Source organism: Melanerpes formicivorus, unplaced genomic scaffold (genome assembly GCF_026170545.1).
Source record: "Melanerpes formicivorus ecotype bairdi unplaced genomic scaffold, bMelFor1.0.p_v2 SCAF_160, whole genome shotgun sequence".
Classification (NCBI taxonomy): domain Eukaryota; kingdom Metazoa; phylum Chordata; class Aves; order Piciformes; family Picidae; genus Melanerpes; species Melanerpes formicivorus.
The window spans coordinates 436,147-462,814 of NW_027142512.1; the positions used below are offsets into that span (position 1 = coordinate 436,147).

The 26,668-nt window shown below is 51.4% G+C and overlaps 2 protein-coding genes across 2 annotated transcripts in view; one reads left to right on the forward strand and one right to left on the reverse strand.

Moving 5' to 3' along the window:
* LOC137457128 (zinc finger protein 850-like) overlaps nucleotides 1-26,668 on the reverse strand; it is a 386,697-nt gene that overhangs the window by 319,260 nt on the left and 40,769 nt on the right.
* LOC137457122 (olfactory receptor 14A16-like) lies at nucleotides 7,358-7,915 on the forward strand (the record flags this gene model as incomplete). The annotated part of the gene is made up of 1 exon (XM_068168921.1): nucleotides 7,358-7,915. A coding segment is annotated over one exon (558 nt), but the record flags the coding sequence as incomplete, so codon positions are not given.

Below are 26,668 nucleotides of genomic sequence, written 5' to 3' on the forward strand. Positions count from 1 at the left end.
GGCTTGAAGGAGCAGGCAGGACCCTATCAGAGCGGTCCTGGCTTTGGAGCACAGGGCATGAACGGTGCTCTGGATTCCCCTGGGGTTCACAGGACACAGTGCAGTGGAAGTGGCAACTTCTCTTCTCTCCCACAGTGGCAGGGTCATGCAGGCATATAGTTAAGCACTGCTCCTGCTCTGTGTGAGTAGGCACAGACTCTTGGTTGTTCATGTCTGCTCCTTAAGCCTGAGGCAGACGTTTGCACTGCCAGACTCAGCTAAGTCTCTTCCCCAGCAACTGGACAGATCTTACCCTCGGGCGTCCAGTCCTCTTGAAGGCACATCAGGCTCTTCCAACTGGTGAGGCTGACAATGCAACACTGTAGCTTCTCAGGCTCTCACTGTTGGTCTCTCCTCTGGAGATCCTCTCAGGGCTGAGGCTCAATGGACCTGCCTGGCTGCAGGCTTAATAGCAAAGGCTATGGCACAAGCTCAGTCTTGAGCAAGGAGAGAGAACCAAGTGAAAGAGGGCAACGTATTGACAAGCTGGGGTAATACTGATAGGTTTCTGAAGGCTGGATGTGGCCAATGGGCACTCTGGTAAACAACCAGCTGCAGCCTATGGGAGGCATGAAGCTGGAATTATGCTATGCTTAGTGTCGGCACCAGCATCCCATGCCATGGGTGTGTGCAGGGGTCTGTGCCACCTGGGCCTTTTTGGACCCCTCGTGAAAGGAGGGGGAACTTGTCCATGTGCTGGGACAAGTTTCAGTATCTGGGCATAATGTGCCTTCACCACAGCAGACCCAGTCTGTACTGGGAGAGCTCAGAGAGATTCAGATTGTAGCTGGAGGGGGGTCCAGTCTGAACTGGGATGGCATCAGGGGATCAGTTTGCAGGGATGGCTCCTGGTCTGTGCTGGGATGGAATCAGGGTTTCAGGAGATGCACTTTGTACTGGGATGCGACTCAGACTTGTGCTGGGAGATGGCAATGGGATCCCATTTGTACCAGGATCAGGCCACAGCTGCCCTGGGATCAGGATACCCACTTTGTGCTGTGCTGGGTGCAGCTGGAACTGGGAAGGGGATCGACATTGCCAATGCTGCCTTCTCAATTCTGTTGGCAGCAGAGTGCAGGCCACAGTTTGCTGTCACCTGGAGGGGTGTGCAATACACCTGGAATCGACTTCCCCAGGGGTAGAAGCAGAGCTCCGTCATTTGTCATGAACTAATCCAGACTGCACTGGGAAGGCTGATGCCCCTGAACATCTACAGTGCATCTATGACATCGTTGTGTGGGGCCACAGGGCAGAAGTAGTGTTGGAGAAGGGAGAAAAAAAATTCTTCAGATGCTTCTGAAGGCTGAATGTGCCATAAAGAAAAGCAAGGTCAAAGGACCTGCTCAGGAAATTCAGTTCTTGGCAAGAAAATGGCAGGCTGGATGCTGTCATGTACCTATAGACATGGCCAACTGGATAGCAACCAAGTCTCCACAATCCAACAATGAGGAGACACAGTCTGTCCTAGGCCTTGTGGGGCTCTGCAGAGTGCATGTCCCAGGCTGCAGTCAGCTTGTGAGCCCTCTCTATCGAGTGACCTGAAAGCAGAATCATTGTGAGTGGGGCAGTGAGCAACAAGGCTTTGAGCAGATCAAAGAGGAGGGAGCTGTGCAGTGGCACTTGGGCCTATCTGAATGGCACCAGTGGTGCAAAATATCCTCTACACTGCAGCCAGGGAACATGGAGAGTTGTCCCCAATAGGTTCTTTTCACACACAACAGGAACTCTATCTCCCTGTGCTACTGGTAACAAATCAGACTGAGCTGGACCTGCTGTGGTGGTTTTAGGCTATGCCTTTAAAATCCAGTTACAGATTTTGAGCAGAAAAGTAGAAAACTATAAATAAATCCCTCTTGGGTGTCTAAAAGAAAAACTAAAGATGATTCTAAACAAATTCATTGGAGAAATATCTGCCATGAACCAGGCTGTACCTAAACAATTCTTTCTCTTTTCTAATCTCTCTGCTTGCTTCACTCAGGAGAGCCCTCCCTATTGAGTGACCTGAAAGAAGAATCATTCTGAGTGGGGCAGTGAGCAACAACAAGGCTTTGAACAGATCAAACAAGAGAGAGCTGTGCAGGAGCACTTGGGCCTATCCAAACAGGACCATTGGTGCATAATGTCCTCTGCAGTGCAGAGAGGGAGTGTGGTCTCACTTGGAGTCTCTGGAAGAAGACATCAGGTGAAACTTGAGGTCAGCCATTGGGATTTTAGAGTAGAGGATATGGAGGATCAGAAGCCTACTACACACCAACTGAGAAGGAGATCTTAGCATCTGTTGTGTGTTTAAGGCACTGGGATATCTTAAACCATAGAGTAGCGGCCTCCAGAGGCTAGATAGGTCCAGGAGGTGGACAGGAAAGTGCAATCTTTTGTTGTTTCATTCCCATAAGCCCTGCATCTCTATACAAATGGACATTTCTCTTTGCTCTTCTCTTTTCCTCCCTCTCTGCTCCTGGGATGCCCTGGAATGGTAACAGAGCTTTAATGGGGTTTGGTGCAGGGGAGTGAGACCAGGTTTGGCCATGGCAATGCTGCCAGTTGGAGCCTGGAGTGGCCTGGTCTGGCTCAGCCTGGAGCTGGCAAGCAGAATTTGCAGCTGCATCACTCAGGTATGGGGCAGGGCCAAAGAGGCATGGTGCAGGAGCGGGCATTTGCAGCCTGGGTGTTTGGCTCTGTTTGGAGGAAGGCTGTGGGAAGCTTTGGCCTGAGGAAGCCTTTGGAGAACTTCTGCTGAGGTAGACTATGGATTTTGTGGCTTTTCTATGCTCTGTACTGTAGGATGGAGTTATGAAGAGTACTTTCCATTCTCTCCAATCCTGTGTGGAAGGCTTTCTTGAACTACTTCAGGGAAGGGTCACAGAGCAGCTGCCTCATTCCTTAAACCCAAGACAGCAGCCTAGGAAGGAGCTGGAGCTGCTTCAGAAGTAATGGGGACAGAAGCAGCTCTCCTCTCAGCACCCAGCTTGCCTGTGCTGCACTGGATGCTCAGAGGGAACTTTCCCTCTCCACATCATGAGCCCAGCACTACAGGCAGTGAGTGAGCAGCACTGATTATGCAGTGAGCTGGACTGGGTAAACCAAAGCACCCAGGGATTCTGGGAGAGATTCTGGACTGGCCAGAGGGCAGGTTTCAGAGTGTGGCCTGAGGAAGTGGTTGGTGCCTAAGAGGCAGCACCATACAAGGAGTTATCTGAGGATGAAAGGCCTCATGCTCTGGTTACTGCTGGATCCTGTTGGGTGGTAGGGAACCATTGGGAGTGGGAGCTGCTGAATGGAGTCCTACACAAGAAGTTGTTGAGGCCACTGAAGGAGAAGGTGAATTGAGTCAATATGCAGCAGTGAAAGCATCCAACTGGCTCTAGAGATTAGTGAGAGAGAGAAAACTGTCTGGGACTTCATCTTTACACAGATCCTTGGATGGTGGCAGTGGGAGAAGATCAATTGGCAAGGCAGGGGGAAGTCCATCTGGGCTGCTTCATTGTGGTAGGACCTTGCTGCTCGGGTAGGAAACATAGCTCTGAAGGTAAGCCATGGGGAGGCCCTCATGCCTGGGAGCTGTGCTCTTGAAGAACACCAAAGCAATGAGCAGGTAGAGAAGGCTGCCAGAATTCATGTAGTCCAAGTGGACCTGGACTAGGAGTTGTAAAGGTGAACTGTTTGTAGCTCAATGGGCACATGAAACATCAGGACACCTAGGCAGAGATGCTGTGCATAGGTGGGCTCATGAGCAAGGGGTGGAGCTGACCATGGAAGGCATCACAGGTCACACATGACTATGGTGAGGTCTGGCAGATTGACTTTATTGCACCAGTGCCATGAACATGCCAGGGCAAGTGCCAGATCATCACCATGGTAGAGGCAACAGACCAAAGCCTTCACAAAGTGCAGCTTGGAAGGTTCAGAGTGGAGATGATGCCAAAGAAATGTCCCTCCAAGGGCAGAGCTGCTATGCATGAGGCCATCCAGAGGTGTCAGGCAAGGCCAGGGAGAGTTGTGACAGCTGTGGGAAGGGATGGAAATGGCAGGGGGAGAGCTGGGTGGGGAAGCAAGATTGGTGTCAGCAGCCTGAAGGGGAAGAGCTGCAGGCATGGGACAGTGTAAGAGAGGCTGCAGTAGGGATGGCCAAGGGCTCTGGAAAGGCTCAGAGGCCCAACAGGACCAAGGTCTTGGTGCCTTTGGCTCTGGCACTTGCCTCTGCCACCAAGGATTGTGAGGAGAAACTTTTCTTGGAGGCTTTGAGGTTCTTCTATTGCAAGGGCAGTGCTCAGGGCTTGGTCTTTCTGCTTCCTAGACCAAAGGCAAGTTTTTCTGCCCTGTACTTTGCCTTTGTCTCCCTGCAATCCTGGCCTCTAACAAGCTGCTGTAACGAGTCCCTGGGGAGCCTTTGGCAGTAACAAGCCTCAGTGAGGCCAATCAGTGCTTCAAGGTACTTTGGAGTTTGCTTCTGACTTGGACTTCTTGAGAGTCTTCTTGGCAGTACCTTGGCAGAGTCTTCTGGAAGTACCTCAGGATGATGTAATCAGCCCCAAACACTCCATGGGGCTCATTAAATACTGCTGAACCTCTAATTATTGCCAAGGTTTCTGCAGCTAATTGGAGAGGTTTTTATTGCACAAAGCACCTGATAAAAAGTATTTTTAAAGGTACATTTCATTCTTTTCAGCAGGAGTTGTCTCTTTGCAAACAAACCACAGCAAAACCTGACAAGTTTCTACCCTGGTCACTGCTCATCCTCACTTCCCACTGCCCCCAGCAGAGCCTAGAGCCACAGGTGAGGGACAGGATCTGCCTTGCCAGGGGCTGGGGGTCAGGGCTTGGCCCTTTGGATCAGTGAAACCCCTCCAGGTTTCCTCAGCAGCAGAACCACCTTGAGCTGCTTGTCCTGACCTGTCAGCACTGCCTCAGTTCTCTGCTCTCACCATAGCCTGGGGATGCTTCAGTGCTTCCACTGATGCTTCCCTTGCATACACTGTGTCCTTCTGCTCTAACCAGACCCTGGGGACACTTTCCCAGTATGCTTCACTGGGACCTATTAAGAGTAGAAGAAACTTCAGAGTTTGAATCTGACTTTGACTTCTGGAGAGGTTTCATCAGCTTCTTAGTCTATGACATTCATAGACTCATCACCAAAGCCAGCAGAGGGCTCCTTTAAATGACTTGGGCTGGTCCTCTGCTGCTGAGCCAGACCAGGCTCCTTGGCTGGAGGGAGCTGCTGGCAAGCAGGCAGCGCTGCAGGAGACAGCTCTGGCCAGGAGCAGCTCCTCTGCACAGCACAGCAGGGCTGAGGACACTGCCAGAGGATCTCAGGGAGATGAAGAAGGCAGAGAGAGCTTCGAGGTGGCCAGGACTGAGAGGGTGACTGAGAGCTCATTGGAGAAGTCATTGCGCTCTGACACAGTGAGGCTGTGGGTGCAGGGTGGTTCAGGTGCAGTTCTGGGAGGCATCTCCTACAGCTGGCACAGCCACAGCTGATGCTGACTGTGGGGAGAAGCTGTAGGTGGCAGGAGCCACTCCTGGCAGTGCAGAGCAGGGCAGGGTGGGGCAGGGTCCTTCTTCTATGGAGAGGCTGCTGTGTGGGTCAGGGCTGCTCACAGCTGCCACTCAGCACCAGGGAACTTCCAAAGGGATGTTTCAAGGACAAGGTCCAAGCAGGGCCTGCTCTAAAGAGAGAAGAGTTCCTGAGTCTGTGTTTGCATTTTCCTATTCTGAGGACAAGAGAAAGTGAGGAGTGAAAGAGAGGTAGAAAAGGACCATTCAAGTCCTTGAAACTGGGGAGGTTTATCTTGGAGTGGTCAGGAGGCCTGCAGGGAGCTTCCTAAAGAGCCTTCAGCCTCTGCCTGTGGACAGCACCAGCAGCACCCTGGCTGCACTCATCAGGATGCCTCCAGCCAGTGCCCTGCAAATAGGCAGGTTTCTGTAGGTGAGTGCACAGGGGCTGGGCTGGGCTGTGTGAGCAGGGCAAATCCATCACCCAGCACACTCCTGCCAGGGTGAGAACCTCCAGGCAGCAGGGATCTGATCAGGGAAGGAAACTGAACCCAACAATGTTGTGGGAGGGAGCATTCAGACATCTCCATCTGATCTGCTCCAGGCCAGAACCTGCCTCTGAGCAAGGCCCTTGTCCTCCTCTTCCCCCCAGAAAAGCCTCAGGGTTGTGGGCTCCAAGGTGTGAAGCACCTCCTCTGCAGCCAGAGCTCCAGCAGAGGCAGAGCTGCCACAGGAGAGGAAATGCCATTGGGTGTTACAATGAGCCCTGAGTGTGGTGCTGAGACTTTGAGAGAGGCTGAGACACTGAGTGGTCTGTGGGGGATCCCTCTGCTCTCAGCAGGGTCTGGTGGCTTTTCAGGGAGTCATGGGAGTGTGATCACCTCCAGCTCAGCAGGGCACAAGCCCAGAGAAGTGGGGAAGTGGCAGCAGGGCCAGAGCAGCTCCCCTCACTCTGCTCTGAGCCACAGGCAGCCTCTTGCCTTGCAGGGTTCTGCTCTCTCTGTTCCCCCTGAGGGCAGCAGAAATGCTGTGTGTGAGAACTTGTGACAGCCATGAACACTCTGGGGGTGAGATGTGGGCAGCTGGAGTAAAAAAGCCTAAAACATTCAGGAACTGCCTTTTTCTACCCTCTCTCCTTAGCACTGGGAGATGCTGAGAAGCCTTTCTGCTTTGGGACTCTCATCTGAAAGTGGACACCAGAGCTTGCTGCTGCCTCCAGCACTCCCCTGCTGCAGAGCAGGACTGACTCAGCAGCAGGAAGCAGGAAGAGTCTCTGCTCTTCCCTGCATGCTCAGCCAGCACAAAAGAGTCCAGCAACAGAGCTGGAGGGAGGTCTCCTTCAAAAGAAAACTTGTGTCTCTGTATCAGAGGCTGAGAAATGGCTTTGGTTGTGCTCCATTGACTTGTGACTGCCTTTGCCTTTTGGCTACTGCACTGTGCACAAAGGGGACAAATGGCCAACAGCAGCTCCATCACCCACTTCCTCCTCCTGCCATTCCCAGGCACAAGGCAGCTGCAGCTCCTGCACTTCTGCCTCTTCCTGGCCATCTACCTGGCTGCCCTGCTGGGCAATGGCCTCATCATCACCACCATAGCCTGCGACCACCACCTCCACACCCCCATGTACTTCTTCCTCCTCAACCTTGCCCTCCTTGACCTGGGTGCCATCTCCACCACTGTGCCCAAATCCATGTCCAATACCCTGAGGGGTACCAGGGACATCTCCTATGCAGGATGTGCTGCACAAGTGTTTCTGCTTTTCTTTTTCCTTGGTGCAGAGTATTTTCTCCTCACCACCATGTCCTACGATCGCTACGTTGCCATCTGCAGACCCCTGCACTATGAGACCCTCCTGGGCAGCAGAGTTTGTCTCCACCTGGCAGCAGCTGCCTGGGCTTGTGGGGCTCTCAATGCTCTGCTGCACACAGCCAATACATTCTTACTGCCCCTCTGCCAGGGCAATGCTGTGGAGCAGTTCTTCTGTGAAGTCCCCCAGATCCTCAAGCTCTCCTGCTCCACATCCTACCTCAGGGAACTTTGGCTCCTTGTGGCCAGTGTCTGTTTAGCATTTGGCTGTTTTGTGTTCATTGTGGTGTCTTATGTGCAGATCTTCAGGGCAGTGCTGAGGATCCCCTCTCAGCAGGGACGCCACAAAGCCTTTGCCACCTGCCTCCCTCACCTGGCTGTGGTCTCCCTGTTTATCACCACTGGCTTCTTTGCATACCTGAAGCCCTCCTCCATCTCCTCCCCATCCCTGGACCTGGTGGTGTCAGTTCTGTACTCAGTGGTGCCTCCAGCAGTGAACCCTCTCATCTACAGCCTCAGGAACCAGGAGCTCAGGGCTGCCCTGAGCCAACTGATCCGTGGCTGGTTTCAGAAGCAATAAACTCTTTGTCTTCTCCTGCAGAGCAGTTCTGATGCCACTCAGTGCAGCCTGGCTTCAATATTTTTCTGGTGGTGGTGGATTTTTATTTTACAATGTTGTCAGCCCAGTTCTAATTTGTTCTTTTGTTTTCTGAGCTCCTCTTGTTTTTTTTTTTTTTTAATAATAAAGAGCTGTGTCAGTAACTTTTTTTTTCCTGAGCCATTTCCTCCAAGCCTTTTCTGAAGTTTCAGAGGCACTTTGCTGTCAAGAAGTACAGCAGTAAATAGTCCCAGCACAGCAGCATGAAAGAGACCAAATCTTGTGTCTCTTGATGTGAATCAAGAATGGAAACATCACCTTTGCTCCCAGACAACAGACATGTGCAATGGACAGACCCTCTGGGTAAGGACTCTCTGCAGTGTGCACAGAGAAGATCATCCCTACCCATCAGCTCCCCCAGAAACAAAGGATGGTGAAAAGGAGAATGGTTCAGCCCCTAATGGATATTGTGTGTATGGACAGGTAAAAGGGGAAGGAGGGAACCCCTGCAAGCACACAAAGAATACACAGGAGGCAGCAGACCAGGAGCAACCCTCTCTCCTTGTCCTAAGTTCTCCCTGATACAGCTCATGGAGCTGAAGACACCACATGCTGGAGGCTGCCCTCTCTCCCCTCCTCCTTCAGGGAGGACAGTACAAGCCAACAAGGGTGACATCTCCTCCAAGCCAAAGCAGCAGCACCCTTCCTCCCACCAAAACCATCTTGGGGGGTGGGGGGTGTGCTAATACAATTCCTTTCCCCTTCTCTCTCCATTTCTTCCTTCTCTCTCTCCCTTCTTCTGTTTCATCCACTTTATTCTGTTAATAAACAGCCTGGCTGTTGATAGTTTGGCCTCCTTTGTGCTTCTAATTTTATAACTCAGGAATGCTCCAAGGGAGCTGAGTCTCTTTCGCCCTTCATACTGAGACACAGCACCGGTGCTGTCAGGGAGCAGCAATGCTTGGTCTTCATAGACTGCTCTCTTTCCACTCCCACACTCCGCTTCTGATCCCTTGTGTTGATCTAAGGCCTGGAAGCTTGGTCAGGGCTTTGCAGTGTGGCAGTCTGTGATCACAGGCAGGAACAGGCCATGTGCCCATGCACCTGGTCTCCACAGGATCAGTTCCACACAGACAGGTGATGTGCTTAGGGCAGTGTCTGAAGGCTTAGGTCTTCTTCCAAAGTTTCCTTCAAGAACATGCCCAAGAAATTGTCCAACAGATGCAAACAGCAGGGAACAGCTAAAGTGTGTGAGTATGCAGGGCTGGGGCACACAGCAGTGTCCTCACACAGCCAGGTCTCCTGCAAGTGACCTGAAGGATCAGCAGTGAAGGGTCTGGACTGTGTCTGTGTTCACTGGACACCCTGGGGAAGCTGTACCAGGGCAGTCATCCTACACTAGACTTCATAACCACCATTTCCAGCAGCAGCCTCACACCTCAGCTTGGATAGACTCTTTGTCACTCCACAGGAGGACATGGCCTCAGGAGGTCAGCAGTGCCTGTTTGCATTGTGCAGATGAGATGTCAGCAGATGAGCTGAGGTGAATCTGAGTGAGCAAACACCATCAGTTATTGCTGGAGGTACCAGGGCACTGAAGCTTTGAGGAGCCTCCCAGCCTATGGCAGGGGCAGCAGGAGGCCAGGGAGACTCTCTGACTGCTGCCAGGCAGGGCCTATGTGAATGATTGGGAAAGACTCTGTCTTTGAAACTCCCACACTCCATTAGGGGTCTCTGAGGCCAGCTCAGGTGTGGACACCTGACAGAGCTGGGACATTACTGTGTGTCACTCCAGAACAAACCCTACTGGCCCAGGGAGATTCATCTCAGATGGCTTGGGCAGGCTCCTGTCTGCTCACATCACCCTTTCTGCACTGTGCCCTGAGATGTGCACAGAGCCATCCCAGAGGTTCTGGGCTCCTTGGAAAAGGCCTCTTCAAGAACACCAAAAAGGAAGGTGGGGAACATTGCAGGCTGGTCACCCTCAGCACAGTGCCTGGGAAGGTGAAGGCTCAAACACCTCTGCAGCCATTTGCAGGCCCTTGCAGGACAAGAGAGGTATTGCTGAACCCATATGGGTAGGGGCAAGAAGGGGATGTTTTGTGCCTGGAGCTTAGCCAGGGCTTTGCCATGGTCTCCCATAGCCTCCTTAGAGCCAGAGTGCTGAGAGCTGGAGTGCAGACATGGATGAGGTGGTGGCTGGGGGGTGGAGGAAGCCCAAATGTCACCAGTGGAGAGTCCTCCTGGCAGACACTTCCCAGTGGCATCCCTCAGGGCAAGCCCTTAGGCCAGCACTGTGGAATGTCTTCATGAACTCCCTGCACCATCTGACCCAGGGCCTCTGCAGCTCCTCTGGAGATGAAGCCAAACTGGGCAGAGGCGCTGGAGGGACCTCATCTGCTTAACCCTGCCCTGAGCAGGATCATTGGACAAGAGGATGTGCAGGAGGCTCCTCCACAAATGCAGCAGGACAGAGCCAGCAGCTTCTCCACTCAAACCCTTGGTAGGAAATCTCCCAGATGGATCTGGTGAAACTTTGATCTGCTCAGGCTCTGGCCACAAGGAGGCTGAGGGCTGAGTGCAATCCTGTGCTCAGTTGTGTCTCAGGAACTCACCATTCAGTAGGAAGCCAAGGACTGGGAAGGGGGAGGTGAGGCCACTTCTGCCTCCTGAGAGGATTGGCCAAGAGCAGAAACACAGCTGGGAAAGGGACTGTGAAGTCAGTTGTGTCTGCAGGAGCTGATAGAGCAGCCCTGGGCTCATGGCTGGCAGATGGGCACAGTGATCTGGGAGATGCCCTCTGCCAAAGGGCCTGGGCTGACTGCAGGAAGGGGCTGATGGGTTGGTTGCTGTGTCTCTGCTGCCTGAGGACCTGATGGGACAGCAGCAGGCACAGGGCTTGGTGCTGTCTATGCAAGAAACTGCAAGGCCAGCAGCCTTGGGAGCTCCTGGTGAAGTAGGAAAGAGCAGGAGAGAGGAACACTGCCAGATGGTGCAGCCTGACAGGTGGAGACTGGCCATGAGGAGCAAGAAACCTCTCTCAAAGGGTAGTGCTGTGGCCTGAGAAGATCTCCAGAAGGAGTCTGGGATCAGCCCTTCTCTTTGTGTCCCAAGGAGCAGAGTGTGAATGTGAGCAGGTGTCAGTGAAGGCATGGAAAGGTCAAGGTGGGGAAGTGAGATGAGTGTCTGCAGCCTGCAGGGCAGGAGAAGCAGCTGTGAGACAGTGCAGGACAAAGCTGTGGTAGAGCTGGCAAAGGGCAATGGCAGTGGTGGGAGTGATGAAGAGAAGCCAAGGCTGTGCCCTCTTGACTCTGGCAATTCTCTGCCCCCGAGGCCTGTGAGGAGATGTTGTCCTAAGGCACTGGGAGGGCCTCACTGCCTCTGTCCACAGCCCCAGGAAGGCTGGGGACTGTCAGGCTCTTGTCCTCTACAGAGCATCACAAACCCTACAGGGATCCTAAAGGAAAGCTGGAGAGGAACTTTTCATGAGGGTGTCTGGTGACAGGACAGGAGGGAAAGGTTTGAAGGTGAGGAAAAGGAGGTTTAGACTGGGTCTTAGGAAGAAGTTCTTCAGTATGAGGGTTGTGGGACTCTGGAATAGGCTGTCCAGGGAGGATGCCCTCTCCTAAGGGTGTTGAAGGCCAGGCTGGATGAGGCCTTGAGCAGCTGAGTCTATTGGAGAGGCATCCCTGCCTATGGCAGGGAGGTTGGAGCAGAGGAGCTCTGAGGTCCCTTCCAACCTAGGCCATGCAATGCTGCTATGAAACCCACACCCCACCCCCACTGCACCTGAAGAGCCTTGACCCACACATGAGGGACAGGCTCTGCCTGCCCAGGGGCTGTGCTCAGGCCTTGGCCTTTGTGCTGCAGAAAGCAGAGTCAGAGTTTGCTCTCCTGCACTTTGCCTTTGTCTGCTGCAATCACAGCCTCTCCTGAGCTGCTCTAATGAGTCCCTGGGGAGGCTTTGGCAGTAACAAGCCTCAGTGGGGCCAATCAATGCTTCCAGGTACTTTGTGTTTTGCTTCTTGCTTCTTGCACAGTTTCTTCGCTCTTCTCTCAGTACCTGAGGTTCATGGAATGATCCCCAAGTGCCCTAAGGAGCTCTTTGTGTCTTTGTTGTTGACTTCCAGATTTCAAAGTGCACCTCACAAAGCTCAGATTCTGATGGTAAACTATTTGATTCTTTCTCAGATGAGGGCAGAGGTGACAGCAGCATCCACCAAGCCAGAATGATGCAAGGTGTCTGCTCAGGAGGTCTGGACTGGGAGGAGAAGCTGTCCTTTGAGGGCTGACATTGAGTGGACAACTTTGCTCCTCACCCTCCCCAACCTCCCCATTGCTGTCGCTGCCCACCTGGGCCTTACATCCCTGCTCCTTGCATCAGACTTCTCCACTGCTCTCTGCAGCTGGAGCTCACAGCTCCATGGCACCAGCTGCCCCCTGCTCTCCTTAGAGAGCTGCCTGCACACAGCCACAGAAGAGTTGTTGCTCTTTGGAAGCTAAGCAAAGCCAAGGCTGAGAAAGTTCTCTCAGCAATCCAAGCCCTCTGGACCCATCTGCTCAGCAGCTTGCCTGTCCACAAGGCTGAGGCAAAGCCAACAAGTTCTGCCATGGCTGTGATTTCTCAGCCAGTCAAGAGTGCTTGAGAGTGATAAGCAGATGAAAAGGTTGAATCCTAGCAGCCCTTCCTCATGAAGCAATGTGCAATCCCCAAGGTGATTCAGCAGAATGTGTTCTAATCAATGAGCCTCTGAAGCACAGAGTGGATAAGGACAAGGCTGACCCTGACTGACTGCAAGGGATCCTGAATTCAAATCTCTTTCTATGGCTGTGCCTGGAGAGAAGCACCAAGCACACAGACACAGGGACAGAGCTGGCTGGGTCCAGTGGAACACAGAGCCCCCAAACATGGTGACAGCAAAGGTGTCTGTCCAAAGACACAGAGAGGTGGAGAGGCAGCTGGCAGAGAGGCTGCCCTGGAGTTCAGTTTCCTTCTCCTGGAGCTCAGGGCAAACACTCACAAAGCTTCAAAATTCTTAGGGCACAAGAACTGAGCCTGGAGAAGTCTGACTTGGTGCTGGCCCTTGATGCGGGTTGTGCCTGAGAGATGTCTGAGTGGGAGAGATGCTGGACACAGCTGCTGTGATCCAGGAGAGCTCCAAGGCTCTGGCTTTAGGGTCACTGTTTTTAGAGGGGGAGACCCTTGACTCTCATCAGGTGTTTCTCTGAGCTGGAGAACCTTGGATGCTGAATCATCCTGGGATCTTTTGCCACTTGCACAGACCCTGAAGCTTTTGACTTTCAGAGTTTTCTATCACCTGATTGTTGGCTGTGATCCAAGCACAGATGCACTGAGCTGAGCATGGCCTCAAAGAAGGATCTGGACAAGATCTTGGAGAAGAAGAATTTCCTGGAGAATAATTTGAAGGAGCCAAGTCTCGGCCTTGAGGAAGAGGAGAAGTGGTTGATGAAGACATGGCTGAGGACAGCAAGGATGAAATATATGAGGATTAGGAGGAGGATGACAATAATTATGAGGTGGACAAAGGGAATGATGTAGAAGAAGAGGAGGATGATATGGAATAGGACAAAGAACAGAAGGAGGAGGAATATGAAGAGGAAGAAGATGGGAAACCCATATCAGCCCCTCTGTGACACCCAAGCAGCCACATCAATGCCCTCAGGGTGGGCAAAGCTTCCCACCCAGCTTGGAGCAGCTGAAGCCCCACTGCCCCCAGCCCAGTGCCCAGCCCAGTACTTCTGTTTGTAGTGACTGTGCCATGAGCTTCACTCTCAGCTCTAACCTCATCCGGCACTGCTGCATCCACAGCCAGAAGCAGCTGCACCTCTGAGCTGCCTGAGGCAAGAGCTTCACTCAGATAGCCTCTCTCAGCCAGTACCACTGCACTCACAGCTGTGCTAGCCCTTCCCCTGCACAGGCTGCAGCAAGGGCTTCAGCCGCAGGTCCTCCCTCACCTACATATTCACCCCCATGCCAGTGACCAGCGTGCCCCAGGGGACACAGCAATACACTGACCCCGGCACTGCCAGTCCAAAAGTGAACCCCCCGGGGGGCCTTTTCCAGCAGCTTGAACTGCAATCTCCTCTTTTACACCTTCTTTCCTCAGAAGCAAATGTGCCCCTGCCCTTCTCAGCACCAGCCAGTGCTGAGGAGAGTGATGACAGTGCTGAGTCAGCACAGCCACTGCCATTACTACAGCTGGGCTGGGATTTGTCTGCTTTCCCCCCAACACTTTGGGCTTGCTAGAGGTAAAAGAAAAACCTCATCCCACGGATAATGCCTAATTAGAATGGAAACCCCAACCCTAATAAAGTATTGTCTCTTGCTGCTTTTTCGTTGACCTTTCTTTCCCAAAAGGCCACTTTTGGGGGCATTTCTTCCCAGGACCAGGGCTGGAGCCATGTGCCCACTTCAGGGAGGTGTCCTTGAGGGGTCTTGGGAGAGTCTTGAAGGTCAAGTGAGGAAATCAACATAACTCATGTAGCCATTCAATAGGATCCTTTAATAACCTGCATGGACACAGAATGGATCACTCCAAAGCTTACACATGATTGTCCTGGAGGGACAAGTCTGAACATGCCCAAACACAAACCCCCTTGCACCCCCTCCCTGTGGATCTGGGGTGTTCAGCACAAAACTAGACAAAGGGCATGGTGCTGGTAAGTCTGCAAAGCTGGCCAGGCCCAGGCTTGTCTAGGCAGGTCCTGTGGTTGAGAGAAAGAAAGTGCACAGTTTGCAGCTGTGCCTGGCCATCTGCCATGCTTATGGACTCCCTGTGCAGCTTCCCATGGGTTGGGCAAACTTTATTCTCTAGGTTGAACTCTCTTGTTCCTCTCTTTCTTTCTCTTCTGCCATTGGCTATTATTGTCTTCAGCACCTTATTAATCCAAGCCTAGATGGTAAACAACTCTCCCTTGTTCTGCCAAGAACCTCTGACCTTGCCAAATCCTATTTTGTCCACATGAAACCCAAACGCTCTGTAGCTGCAGCTGGTGAATGCTGCTGGACTGGAAAGCAGCCTCTGCATGCTGGCTGCCTGAGTCTGCAGCCAGAAAGCTGCTTTGCTCCCCCTGTGACACCTGAGGTGCTGGTGCAAGCTGCTGGAGACGAAGTGAGATGAATGAGAACTGGTTGTCCCACCCTGAGCACTGGAGAACTGTCAACCGCTTGCCTGTCCGCAAGCTGCCCTGCGAGCCCATGAGCCACAAGCTGCTCACTCAGAGCCCCAACAAGCTGCTGCAGCCTGAGCTGAGAGCAGCTGCCTCTCTGCTCTCAGAGAAATTCTGTTCCAGGGGGAGGCTGCTTCTCCCCTCCACACACACACTCTGCACAGCTCATTTTCTGAACACCATGTTGCTTGCTTTGTTTCACTTGTGCAGACTGCACTCTGTGCTTTGAATCATAAGTGCAGTGTCCAAAAATGTCCAGGTGGCAGTGCCCTGAGCACAAAGGCTAATTGCTATACAGCCTGTTTGTGAAGATTTGTGCCAGCCACAGAGTCCCTTGCAGGCAAAGGGCACTGTGTGCTTTGGGTTAGAGCTGCAGTGTCCAAAGAGGTCCCAGGCAGCAGTGCCCTGAGCACAAAGGCTGATTCCTATCAAGTCTCTTTGTACAGCTCTGTGCTGGCAGCCTCTGTAGCAGCCATAGAATCCCCTTGCAGGTGCACTGCCCTTGAGGCATTAGCTCTTTCCTAAGCTGAATCAATGTTTAAAAGATTCTGGCTTGATTAAACTGTTAAAGTTGTATTGAATGTGTATGTTGTGAAATACATTAACTACAACCAAACAGCTGTACCTGTGTGGGTGGTATCACAGTATCACAATAGAGGTTGGAAGGGACCTCAAGAGACCGTCAGGTCTGACCCCCCCCGATAAAGCAGGATCACTTAGGGTAGTCCACACAGGAGTGTACCCAGGTGGGTTTTGAAAGTCTCAGGAGAAGGAAACTCCACAGCCTCTCTGGGCAGCCTGCTCTAGTGCTCTGTCACCTGCACTGCAGAGAAGTTGCTCTTCATGTTGAGGTGAAATCTTCTATGTTCAAGCTTGAACCTGTTGCTTCTTGCCTCATTATTGTGCACCACTGAAAAGAGATTGGCCCACTCCACTTGACACCCACCCCTCAGGTATTTATACACATTGCTGAGAATTGATATTGATAAATTGATTTAAATTATTTTTATGCTAATAAAGAATTAATATATTTGTATTAATATCTTTGTCTGCATAAATATTAACAATTCATAACAATGCTAAACAAGGTTAACCATGTTCCTCATATAGGATTAGTAATACACATGCATTAGAATGATAAAAACTTATGTGAATAGCTAAAATCCTTCCATTCCTTGCTCTTTGCTGCCATCTTCTGTCCTTGTGTCAACATTGTAGTCACTGTGTCATCATCTATTTTTCCTGTTAGTCCTCTGCCAATCCCACAGGATTGTCCTCATCTTGGTACTGAGGCCCAGGTGGGTGAGACCCCATCCTGTTTTCCAGACTCAGCCTTATCTCTCTCTCTGATGTCTAGGGCTGTGGTCTGCTGCCTTTATCTCCCTTCACTCTGCCAAGCTCAATGGTTCCTTTATTGATGGCTGAAAGCTACTCTAATGAATGGGAAAGTTTCTAAGAGTTAGTGAGAAGTCAATGAGTCTCCTTCCTTCAGCTGTCCTGCTGAGAGTGCTGGGCAGGGCTCAGGTGAGGGCCAGCTCTGAGGGGCAGGGGTTGTGTTTGGGCTAGGTTGAGGCCTAGGGTTAAGGTCAAAGGACCAATGCTTAACAAAGGCTAAAGGCTGGGGCCAAGATGAGCAATGGGGGCAGAGTCAGGGTCAGGAGTGGGTTTGGGAGGGGATGAGCTGTAAGGGGTGAGGTGCAGGAGGGGTTCAGCTCCACTGTGTTAGAGCAGGGGACTGAGTAGAGAGGATGGGAGGGGCCCAGTCTGTATTGTGAGGTGTGGTATTTTCAATTCAGACCCCAGGAAGACTCCCCCACTGCAGGGGACTGGGCGGGGAGAGAGGGAGACACTTCCCTTCCTATGAGCCCACCAAGAGTGGGTTAGACATTCCACCTTCCAAATGTCAAGGTCCAGAACAAGAGATTAAATGTCTTGGTGTGATGAAGAGGTTATTAATGTAGGAATATGAAACATGAATTATATAAATATTAATTTTCATTAATTATTAAAATTATCACTAACCAATGAGTCACTATTTTATATCCATATTCTAGTGCACAATTGTGAAATACATCCCAGAAGTGGTTCAGTATTGATCATTTGGACTCAATTAAAATATTTGCAGAATTAATTTCTATTAACTCAGACTGCAATTCTGCTGCTTGTCCACCAGGTGGCGACTCGACGAGACACTGGCAGCTGCTTAACTATATACAGAGGTATTACAATGTGTCAGAGGCTAGAACTAGAAATGTGCTGCTAGTTGCAGGTGCTTTGAACTGAATGTCAGTGAGTGGGAATCAGGTGGAAGATACACTGTGTCCTTTGCTTGTAGCAAGGTCAGGTTCCAGCAGGCTGCTGTCGCAGGGGCTGGGTCCTGGGCTGGCCTGGATGGTGACGGTGGAGGCAACTTCTCCCTCCTGTGGCAGTGCAGATGGGATGGAATGTAGGCTAGCCAGTAGGCAGGCTCCCTTTGCAGGACTCAGGTGGCTCCCTCTGGATGGCAGGGAGCAGTCCTGTGGGGTCAGCCTGGTAGGCCATTAGGTCTGGTCCCAAGACGGGGTTGGCCCTCATGACAATGACTTTCGGGGCCAGTGTGGGTGGCCCTGGGGAAGAATTGTGGCTGTGTAGGGTGGCTACTTCCCCTTTGCTTGGCTCAAAGGAGTGGGCAGGACCCTATTGGAGTGGTCCTGACTTGGAGCACAGGCCACAAATGGTGCTCTGGATTCCCCCAGGGTTCACTGGGAACGGAGTGGCAGAATCAACAGCTCCTCTTCTCTCCTGCAAATGTCAGGGTCACGTAGGCGACACTGCTCCTGCTTTCCCAGCTGACACACAGGGTTGTGCAGCTCCTTAGTCTGCTGCTTCAGGCTGTGGCAGATGTTTGCACTGCCAGACTCGGCGAAGTCCCATCCCCGGCCACTGGGCAGATCTTACCCTCAGGGGTCCAGTCCTCTTGAAGGCACGTTGGGCTCTTCCGACCGGTGAGGCTGGCAACACAATGCTGTAGCTTCTCAGGCTCTCAGTGTGGTCTCTCCTCTGGGGATACTCTCAGGGCTGAGGTTCAACAGGCCTGCCCAGCTTCAGGCTTAATAGCAAAGGCTATGGCATGAGCTCAGTCTCGAGCAAGGAGAGAACACAGTGAAAGAGGGCAACGTATTTACAAGCTGGGGTAATACTGATAGGTTTCTGGAGGCTGGATGTGGCCAATGGGCACTCTGGTAAACAACCGGCTGCAGCCTATGGGAGGCATGAAGCTGGAATTATGCCATACTTGGTACCAGCACCAGCATCCCATGCCATGGGTGTATGCAGGGGTCTGTGCCACCTCGGCCTTTGTCCCAGTCTGTACTGGGAGTGGGACAGGGAAGCAAGTTAGGAATGGGAGAGAGCCAAGTCTGAAAGGAGAGGGGCAAATGCAAAGCAGTTTGTGTTGTCACATGGCCCAGTCTAAACTGGGAGGGGACCATGAGATCTGATTTCCACAAGAAGAGGTTGCAGAATGAACTGGGATGGGTCCAGTTGGTCCTGAGAGCACAGTGTGTGCTGAGAGGAGGTGTGTGGATGCATTCTGTCCTGGGCAGGATTTCAGTCTGTCCTGGGAGGGGCGCAGAGCATCCATTTTGTACTGGGAGAGACCCAGGTGGTACTGAGAAGGGGTGAGGGGATCCAGTTTTACTTCACTGAGGCCTAGTCTGTCCTGGGATGATAGAATCATAGAATGGTCTGGGTTGGAAGGAGCCACTGAAGGTCATCCAGTGGAATCCACTCTGCAGCCAGCAGGGACATCCTCAAGCAGATCAGGTTGTTCAGAGCCCTGTTGAGCCTCACCTTGAGTATCTCCAGCAATGGGGCCTCAACCACATTCCTGGGCAACCTGTTCCAGTGTTCCACCACCAGTATGTACTGGGAAGAGTCCCAGACTGTATTGGGATGTGGCCAGGGGACTCAGGTTGTACTGGGAGGGGTCCCAGTCTGGTCCTGGGAAGGGTTCAGGTGCTGCAGATTTTCCTGGGAGCAGGCACAGTCTGTACTGGGAAGGAGTCCTGTTCTCTGGTTTGCACTGGGAGGGAAGCAGTTGGAATTGGGAGGGGGCCAGGGCTTCAACTTTGCAGTGGGATGGTCACCAGTCTGGACTGGGTGATGCCAGTGGATGTATTTCCTCTGGGACAGGTCTTGGACTATACTGGGATGGGATCAGGGCATCAGTTTGTACTTGGACAGGGCCTAGTCTGTACTGGGACTGCATAAGGGGATAAAGTTTTTACTGAGACAAGGGCTAATGGACATTTGGAGGGATTAAAGGGACCCTGTTTGGACTGGGACAAGGCCCAGACTGTATTGGGAGGGCATGAGGGTGTGCAGTTTATACTTGGGTGGATGCATTCAGTACTGGGAAGGGAGCCAGGGGATAGATTCTGTGCTGGGATGGGACCCAGGCTGTAGAGGAAGAAGACAATATGAGCCAGCTTGTACTGGGATGAGGCCACATCTGTACTGTGAGAGGATAAAGGAAAGTTTGGACTGAGTCTATACTGTAAGGGGGTCAGGGTATCCAGTATGGACTCTGTGCAGGTGTAGTCTGTAATGGGAGGGGGGGCGAGGGGGGAGGAGTTGGGCTATGAAGGAATGAGGAGACCTGTTCTGATGGGGGTGCTGCTCTGGAGCCCAGCTCTATCCAACAAGCAGCCCTGGCCTGTGCCTGACTTCAATCCCAGCACTGCCACATAGTAGCACAGTGCCCAAGCTGCCAGAGTGCTCAGGTCTTGCCCCAGCACAGAGGCTCAGCAGGAGAGGGTGGAAGAGAAGAAAGAGCAGCTGACGCCAGCCCAAGCTCTGGGGCTCCCTGGTACAGGTGCTGGGACTCTGCCCCTCCATCTCTGCACACAAGCACTGCTCTGCAGCTCCACAGAAGTCTTGGAGGAAGGAACTCAGAGAAATAACTCCCTGTAGGGTCCTTTATTGTGTTGAACACACAGGGAGCACAGCTCCTCATGTCTGCAGCCTCTGGGTCACACCAGACAGGACAACACTGAACCAGAAATGGTCTGAAGAAAGACATTTGTGTGGGAACAACATTCTCACAAGGGGAATAGCAGCATCCAGAACTCCAGCAGCCAGGCTGGGCCTGCACTGAGTGACATCAGAACTGCTCTGTAGGAGAAGACAAAGAGTTTATTGCTTCTGGAAGCATCCAGTGATCAGTTGGCTCAGGGCAGCCTTGAGCTCCTGGTTCCTCAGGCTGTAGATGAGAGGGTTCACTGCTGGAGGCACCACTGAGTACAGCACTGACACCCCCAGGTCCAGGGATGGAGAGGAGATGGAGGAAGGCTTCAGGTAGACAAAGAAGGCAGTGGTGAGAAACAGGGAGACCACAGCCAGGTGAGGGAGGCAGGTGGCAAAGGCTTTGTGGCGTCCCTGCTGAGAGGGGATCCTCAGCACTGCCCTGAAGATCTGCACATAGGACACCACAATCAACACAAAACAACCAAATGCTAAGGAGACACCAACCACAAGAAGCCAAATTTCCCTGAGGTAGGATGTGGAGCAGGAGAGCTTGAGGATCTGGGGGACTTCACAGAAGAACTGGTCCACAGCATTGCCCTGGCAGAGGGGCAGGGAAAATGTATTGGATGTTTGGAGCAGAGAATAGAGAAAGCCAGAGGCCCAGGCAGCTGCTGCCATGTGAACACAAACTCTGCTGCCCAGGAGGATCTCATAGTGCAGGGGTTTGCAAATGGCAATGTAGCGATCGTAGGACATGATGGTGAGGAGAGACACCTCTGCTGAAAGCAAAAAGAAAAGTAGAAATACCTGTGCAGTGCATCCTGCATAGGAGATATCCCTGGAGTTCTTCAGGGAATTGTCCATGGATTTGGGGACAGTGGTGGAGATGGCACCCAGGTCAAGGAGGGCGAGATTGAGGAGAAAGAAGTACATGGGGGTGTGGAGGTGGTGGTCCCAGGCTATGGTGGTGATGATGAGGCCATTGCCCAGCAGGGCAGCCAGGTAGATGGCCAGGAAGAGCCAGAAGTGCAGGAGCTGCAGCTGCCTTGTGCCTGGGAATGGCAGGAGGAGGAAGTGGGTGATGGAGCTGCTGTTGGCCATCTGCTGCCTCTGGCCATGGAGACCTGTCCAAGGAGGGAAAGGCAATGACAAGTCAGGGCACACTTCTCTCAGCCTCATTGTAAGCTTCCTCCCTGAGCTGCATGAGGAATGGATCAGCTCAGTCCCATAACTACCAACCCATGGCAGAGTTTATCACAGCTTCAAATGCAGCAGAGACCCAGAATTGCCATGAAGATTCCTCTGGTGTCAGAATAGAAAGTGGCCAACAGCCCAATCCCAGGGAACAAGAGTCCCATGGTGGTGGGTTGAAAATTTCCCCATTCTTAGCTTTGCCAGAGCAGCTCAGTTAGCAGCAAATGAAGCTCTATTGACAAGCAAGAGCTACACTCTACAATGGAATGCAATGAACAGGTACAGAACATACAGGAGTGACAATATTAGACAGGTATTTACAATTAGCAAATGTCATGAAACCCCCTCAGAAAGAGACCAGGGAAGCTGTTCCACTGCCCCTGAACGCTAACCCCCGTTCCAAGAGACAAAGGAGGAGTGGAGAGAGAAAAAAAGCAGTGGGTTAGACTTAGCCAAGGCCAGCCAAAGCAGGTGATCTCTCCCCAGCGAAGCAAAATAGCTGAGATCAGAAGAGAAGAGAGAGAATTGTTATGGTACAGCTCCTCTGATTCCAGATATTTATCCAATCAATTTGTTTAGAATAATCTTTTCTTTTCCTTTTCACACCCAAGAGTGATCTATTTATTTTGTTTCTACTTTTCTGCTCAAATCTGTAACTGAATTTTAAAGGCATTGCCTAAAACCACCACAGACATGGAGAGGTGGAGAAACAGGGACCAGGCCTGCAGTGCTGCAGAGACAGTGAAGGGAAGAGAGAAAAGCAGAGGGGCTGGGGGTGAAGCCTTCTCCTTACCCAGCTCTGATCACTGCTGCTCACATGGTGGAACTCAAGGGCTTTCATTCTCTTTCTGTGTGCACACTCCAGGAGCCTTCTGCTGAGTGTCAGCTGCTGAGATGGAGATGCCTCCAGGAGCTACAGCTGCAGTGTCCTGCACCCACAGCCTCACTGTGTCAGTGACTGCAGTGTCTTCTCCTCCAGTGAGTTCTCAGTCATACTCCCAGTCCTGGCCACCTTGAAGCTCTCTCTGCCTTCCTCATGTCCCTGAGATCCTCTGGCAGTGTTCTCAGCCCTGCTGTGCTATTCTGCTCCTGGCCAGAACTGTCTCCTGAAGTACTGCCTGCTTGCCAGCAGTTCCTTCCAGCCCAGGAGTCCAGCCCAATAGGGCAGCAAATGACCAGCCCAAGGTGTCTTAATGACTCTTCTGGTGGCTTTTGGTGCCCTGTAAACCCCAGGGACTGAGAGGAAGCTGATGAAACCTCTCCACAAGTCAAAGTCAGAGTCAAACTCTGCAGTTTCTTCTACTCTTAATGGGTCCCAGTGAAGCATACTGGGAAAGGGTCCCCAGGGTCTGGTTAGAGCAGGGCAGAGTGGATGCAAGGGAAGCATCACTGGAGGCACTGAAGCATCTCCAGGCTGTGGTGAGAGCAGAGAACTGAGGCAGTGCTGACAGGTCAGGACAAGCAGCTAAAGGTGGCTCCGCTCCTGAGGAAACTTGGAGGGGTTTCATTGATCCACAGGGCCAAGCCCTGACCCCCAGCCCCTGGCAAGGCAGATCCTGTCCCTCACCTGTGGCTCAGGTCTCTGATTCACCCTGTGAAATCATTTTTATCAGATGCTTTGTGCAATAAAATCCTCTCCAATTATCTGCAGAAACCTTGGCAATAATTAGAGGTTCAGCAGTATTTAATGAGCCCCATGGAGTATTTGGGGCTGATTACATCATCCTCACGTACTGCCAGGAGACTCTGCCAAGGTACTGCCAAGAAGCCTCTCAAGAAGTTCAAGTCAGAAGCAAACTCCAAAGTACCTTGAAGCACTGATTGGCCTCACTGAGGCTTGTTACTGACAAAGGCTCCCCAGGGACTCGTTAGAGCAGCTTGTTAGAGGCCAGGATTGCAGGGAGACAAAGGCAAAGTACAGGGCAGAAAAACTTGCCTTTGGTCTGTGAAGCAGAAAGGCCAAGCCCTGACCACTGCCCTTGGAACAGAAGAGCCTCAAAGCCTCAAAGCAAAGTTTCTCCTCACAGGCCTTGGTGGCAGAGGCAACTGCCCGAGCCAAGGGTACAAAGACCTTGGTCCTGTTTGGCCTCTCAGGCTTGCCAGAGCCCTTGGCCATCCCCACTGCAGCCTCTCCTACACTGTCCCATGCCTGCAGCTCTTTCCCCTCAGGCTGCTGACACCAATCTTGCTTCCCCACTCAGCTCTCCCCCTGCCATTTCCATCCCTTCCCTGAGCTGTCTCAGCTCTCCCTGCCATTTCCCAACACCTCTGGATGGCCTCATGCATAGCAGCTCTGCCCTTTCAGGGACATTTCTTTGGCCTCTTCTCCACTCTGAACCTTTCAAGCTGCACTTTGTGGAGCTTTTGGTCTCGTAACACACCCAAGGAGAGCTCCATCCTCTCTGAAACCACCCTTCAGCCATGTGCACACTGCTATGGCAGTGCTCTGAACCCCATTCACCAGTCTGAAGCAGCCCAGGTCCCTCAGCCTCTCTGTCTGAGAGCCTGCACAGACTCCCTGTTGGTGGAGCAGGAATTGTTTATTGGCACAGATCAAGCAGTTTATACAGGAAAAATCCAGCAGGCTAAGCAACTCCCTGACATTCTTGCACCACTGCTGCTCACTGAATTTTCTCCTTTGATATGCAGCTGTCCATTGTTATCTTCATCCCATATCAGGTTGAGTTTCTCCAGCATGGAGGTAAGTGTCCTCCTGTCTCGCACTCCAAGTTGTTTACCACGGTCAGCTCTTCTTTATCACCAGGCCAGCCTTCCAGTAGCAGCAGCCTGTTGTTCTTTCTTGTCCTGAAACCTTCCACAGATACTTTCTGCTTTCCTACATCTCCCCATTTTTATATGGTTTAAACCAGCAGCCATCACTTGTGCCCTGACCATCCTCCTGGTCCTGGAGGCTATGATTACAAACACCATTAACACTATAATTACAATGCCAATCACTACAAGGATTCCACCTCTAACCCACACTCATAGATTCAGACCTGAGAACCAATTGTTTGGATTCAGCCAGCTCAGCTCTTTGTTCAGTGCTTGCCATGTTGAATCAATCCTCACCTGTTGTGTATTTGCTAGCTGCAGTTCCAGCTGATGCTTCAATGTTTGGACATTATGTTTCAAGGAGCTATCAAAGGCCCCTTGTAAATGTGACCTGAGTGAGTTCCAATCATGCTGAGAGTCATTCCAAGACAAGGATGTTACACACATGTCCTGCTTATGATATTCCCAATCACACTGCAGCACCATATGGGTCTGCAAGGCAGCTTATTGGTCTCCTAACCCAACAACACTGGCCTCAAGAGCCTCTAACCTTGCCATTATTTCCTCATCTATAGCTTCCTGAAGCTGCAGATCATTTGTCACATTGGTCAATAAAGTTCTCACTGTGTCACAGTTTGTATGCCCTTTGTCAGAGCTGTAACTGCAGCAGCTGGGGATGTTAATATTATCACAGCTGATATTATAGCAAACATTAACCATCCCACAAATCTTTTTGTCCTTCTTCTAGAATCCTTTAGTCCCTGGTCTAATAGCCTGAGAACATGATCCAATCCACTTTCACTCTCCCACCCTCTTGTCATATTCACTGGGATCCATACCTCTGCCCTTCTTCGAAAGGGAATGATCATGCTCCACTGATCAATGTCCTTATTGTAATGGGTTGGGGCAGACCCCTCCCCACCACGGGCAGAAATAATGACTCAGACAAACGGATTGCAAAAGTGATGGAAAGTTTAAATAGAAACCCAATAAAAACAACAATGAAAGTTGTACAGAGAACCACAAACACCGTGACAAAAGAGAGAGATCCCAGAACATACCCAAGAACATCCCATCCCCACCTGGGGGTACACCCAAACCCCCCAGGGCTCTTTCCTCCCCCCCAACCCAGCCTTAGGCCTGAGCAGGCCCAAGGGAGGCGGCTCACTCCATTTTACCTAGGCAGCAGCAGGGGACAAAAGAGGAAGTGAAGACCCCGTGTGGATGTTTTATAGGGGAGCAGGGCATTATGGGAATGCAATACCTGGTTTCCTGTGACCACCCCCCTGGGCTGGGCCCACCCCTTGGGACCTCCCAGGTGTGGTCCGTGCAGTGGCATCCGGGCCAGCACCCAGCCTAAACCACCACACTTATCAATAATACAAGTCTTAAAGGTAATATTGCTACAACTAAGATGATAAATGCTTGATTCATTATAGATTATACAATCAACAGCTATTCCTAACACCTATGGGTGGGTAGTACACACAGAGCAAAGGAACTATGAAGTACAGGTTCTACTAAGATGCCTTTACACCTATGAGGTGGTGGAGTCACCATCCCTGGAGGTGTTTAGGGGAAGACTTGATGGAGTGCTTGGTGCCATGGTTTAGTTGATTAGATGGTGTTGGATGATAGGTTGGACTCGATGTTCTTGAAGGTCTCTTCCAACCTGGTCTATTCTATTCTAGTCTAGTCTAGTCTAGTCTAGTCTTGTCTAGTCTAGTCTACTCTACTCTACTCTACTCTACTCTACTCTGAATAGTTCTCTTTACCAATGGTAAAGCTAACCTCCACAACTGTTTCTTTATCACACTTTCAGTACCATTCCATGAGAGTTGTGACACAGGGCCTTCCCATGATACAAGGGTTGATTTTATCTTTGTGGATTCACATCAAGAGATACAAGAGTTAGCCTCTTACACCACCCTGTCAATCAAAGATGGAAGCAAGGAAGGAAGGAAGGAAAGGAAGGAAAGGAAGGAAGGAAGGAAGGAAGGAAGGAAGGAAGGAAGGAAGGAAGGAAGGAAGGAAGGAAGGAAGGAAGGAAGGAAGGAAGGAAGGAAGGAAGGAAGGAAGGAAGGAAGGAAGGAAGGAAGGAAGGAAGGAAGGAAGGAAGGAAGGAAGGAAGGAAGGAAGGAAAGAAGTTTTAAACAATTTTCACAACAGACATGAGTTTTGATTGGCTAATGGCACCAATCTGTTTTACACCATCATTAGACACCAGTAGCATATTGGACACTACATTTGAATCAATTATGTAAAATTATACAAGGTAAAAGAGTAACAATGCTGAACCCCATAGCAAATAGGACAAAATTCGTTTCATCCCTGTTCCTCCTGGAAGCAGGAGAACAAATCCATAACCTACCACCTGCCCCAACAGTCCTTCAGTTGGAACTGAAGTGAGAGCTTCCTTCCAGATTCAAATGGATCTGCAGGGACACCAGGAAGGTAGAGTCCTTGAAAGATGTCTTCTGTGATGATGCTGTGAGGAAACTTTTTTCCAAGGGTTGCAGTCTGCAAAACTTGAGAGGTCTTTTATATTGTAGCAAGACAAATCCATCT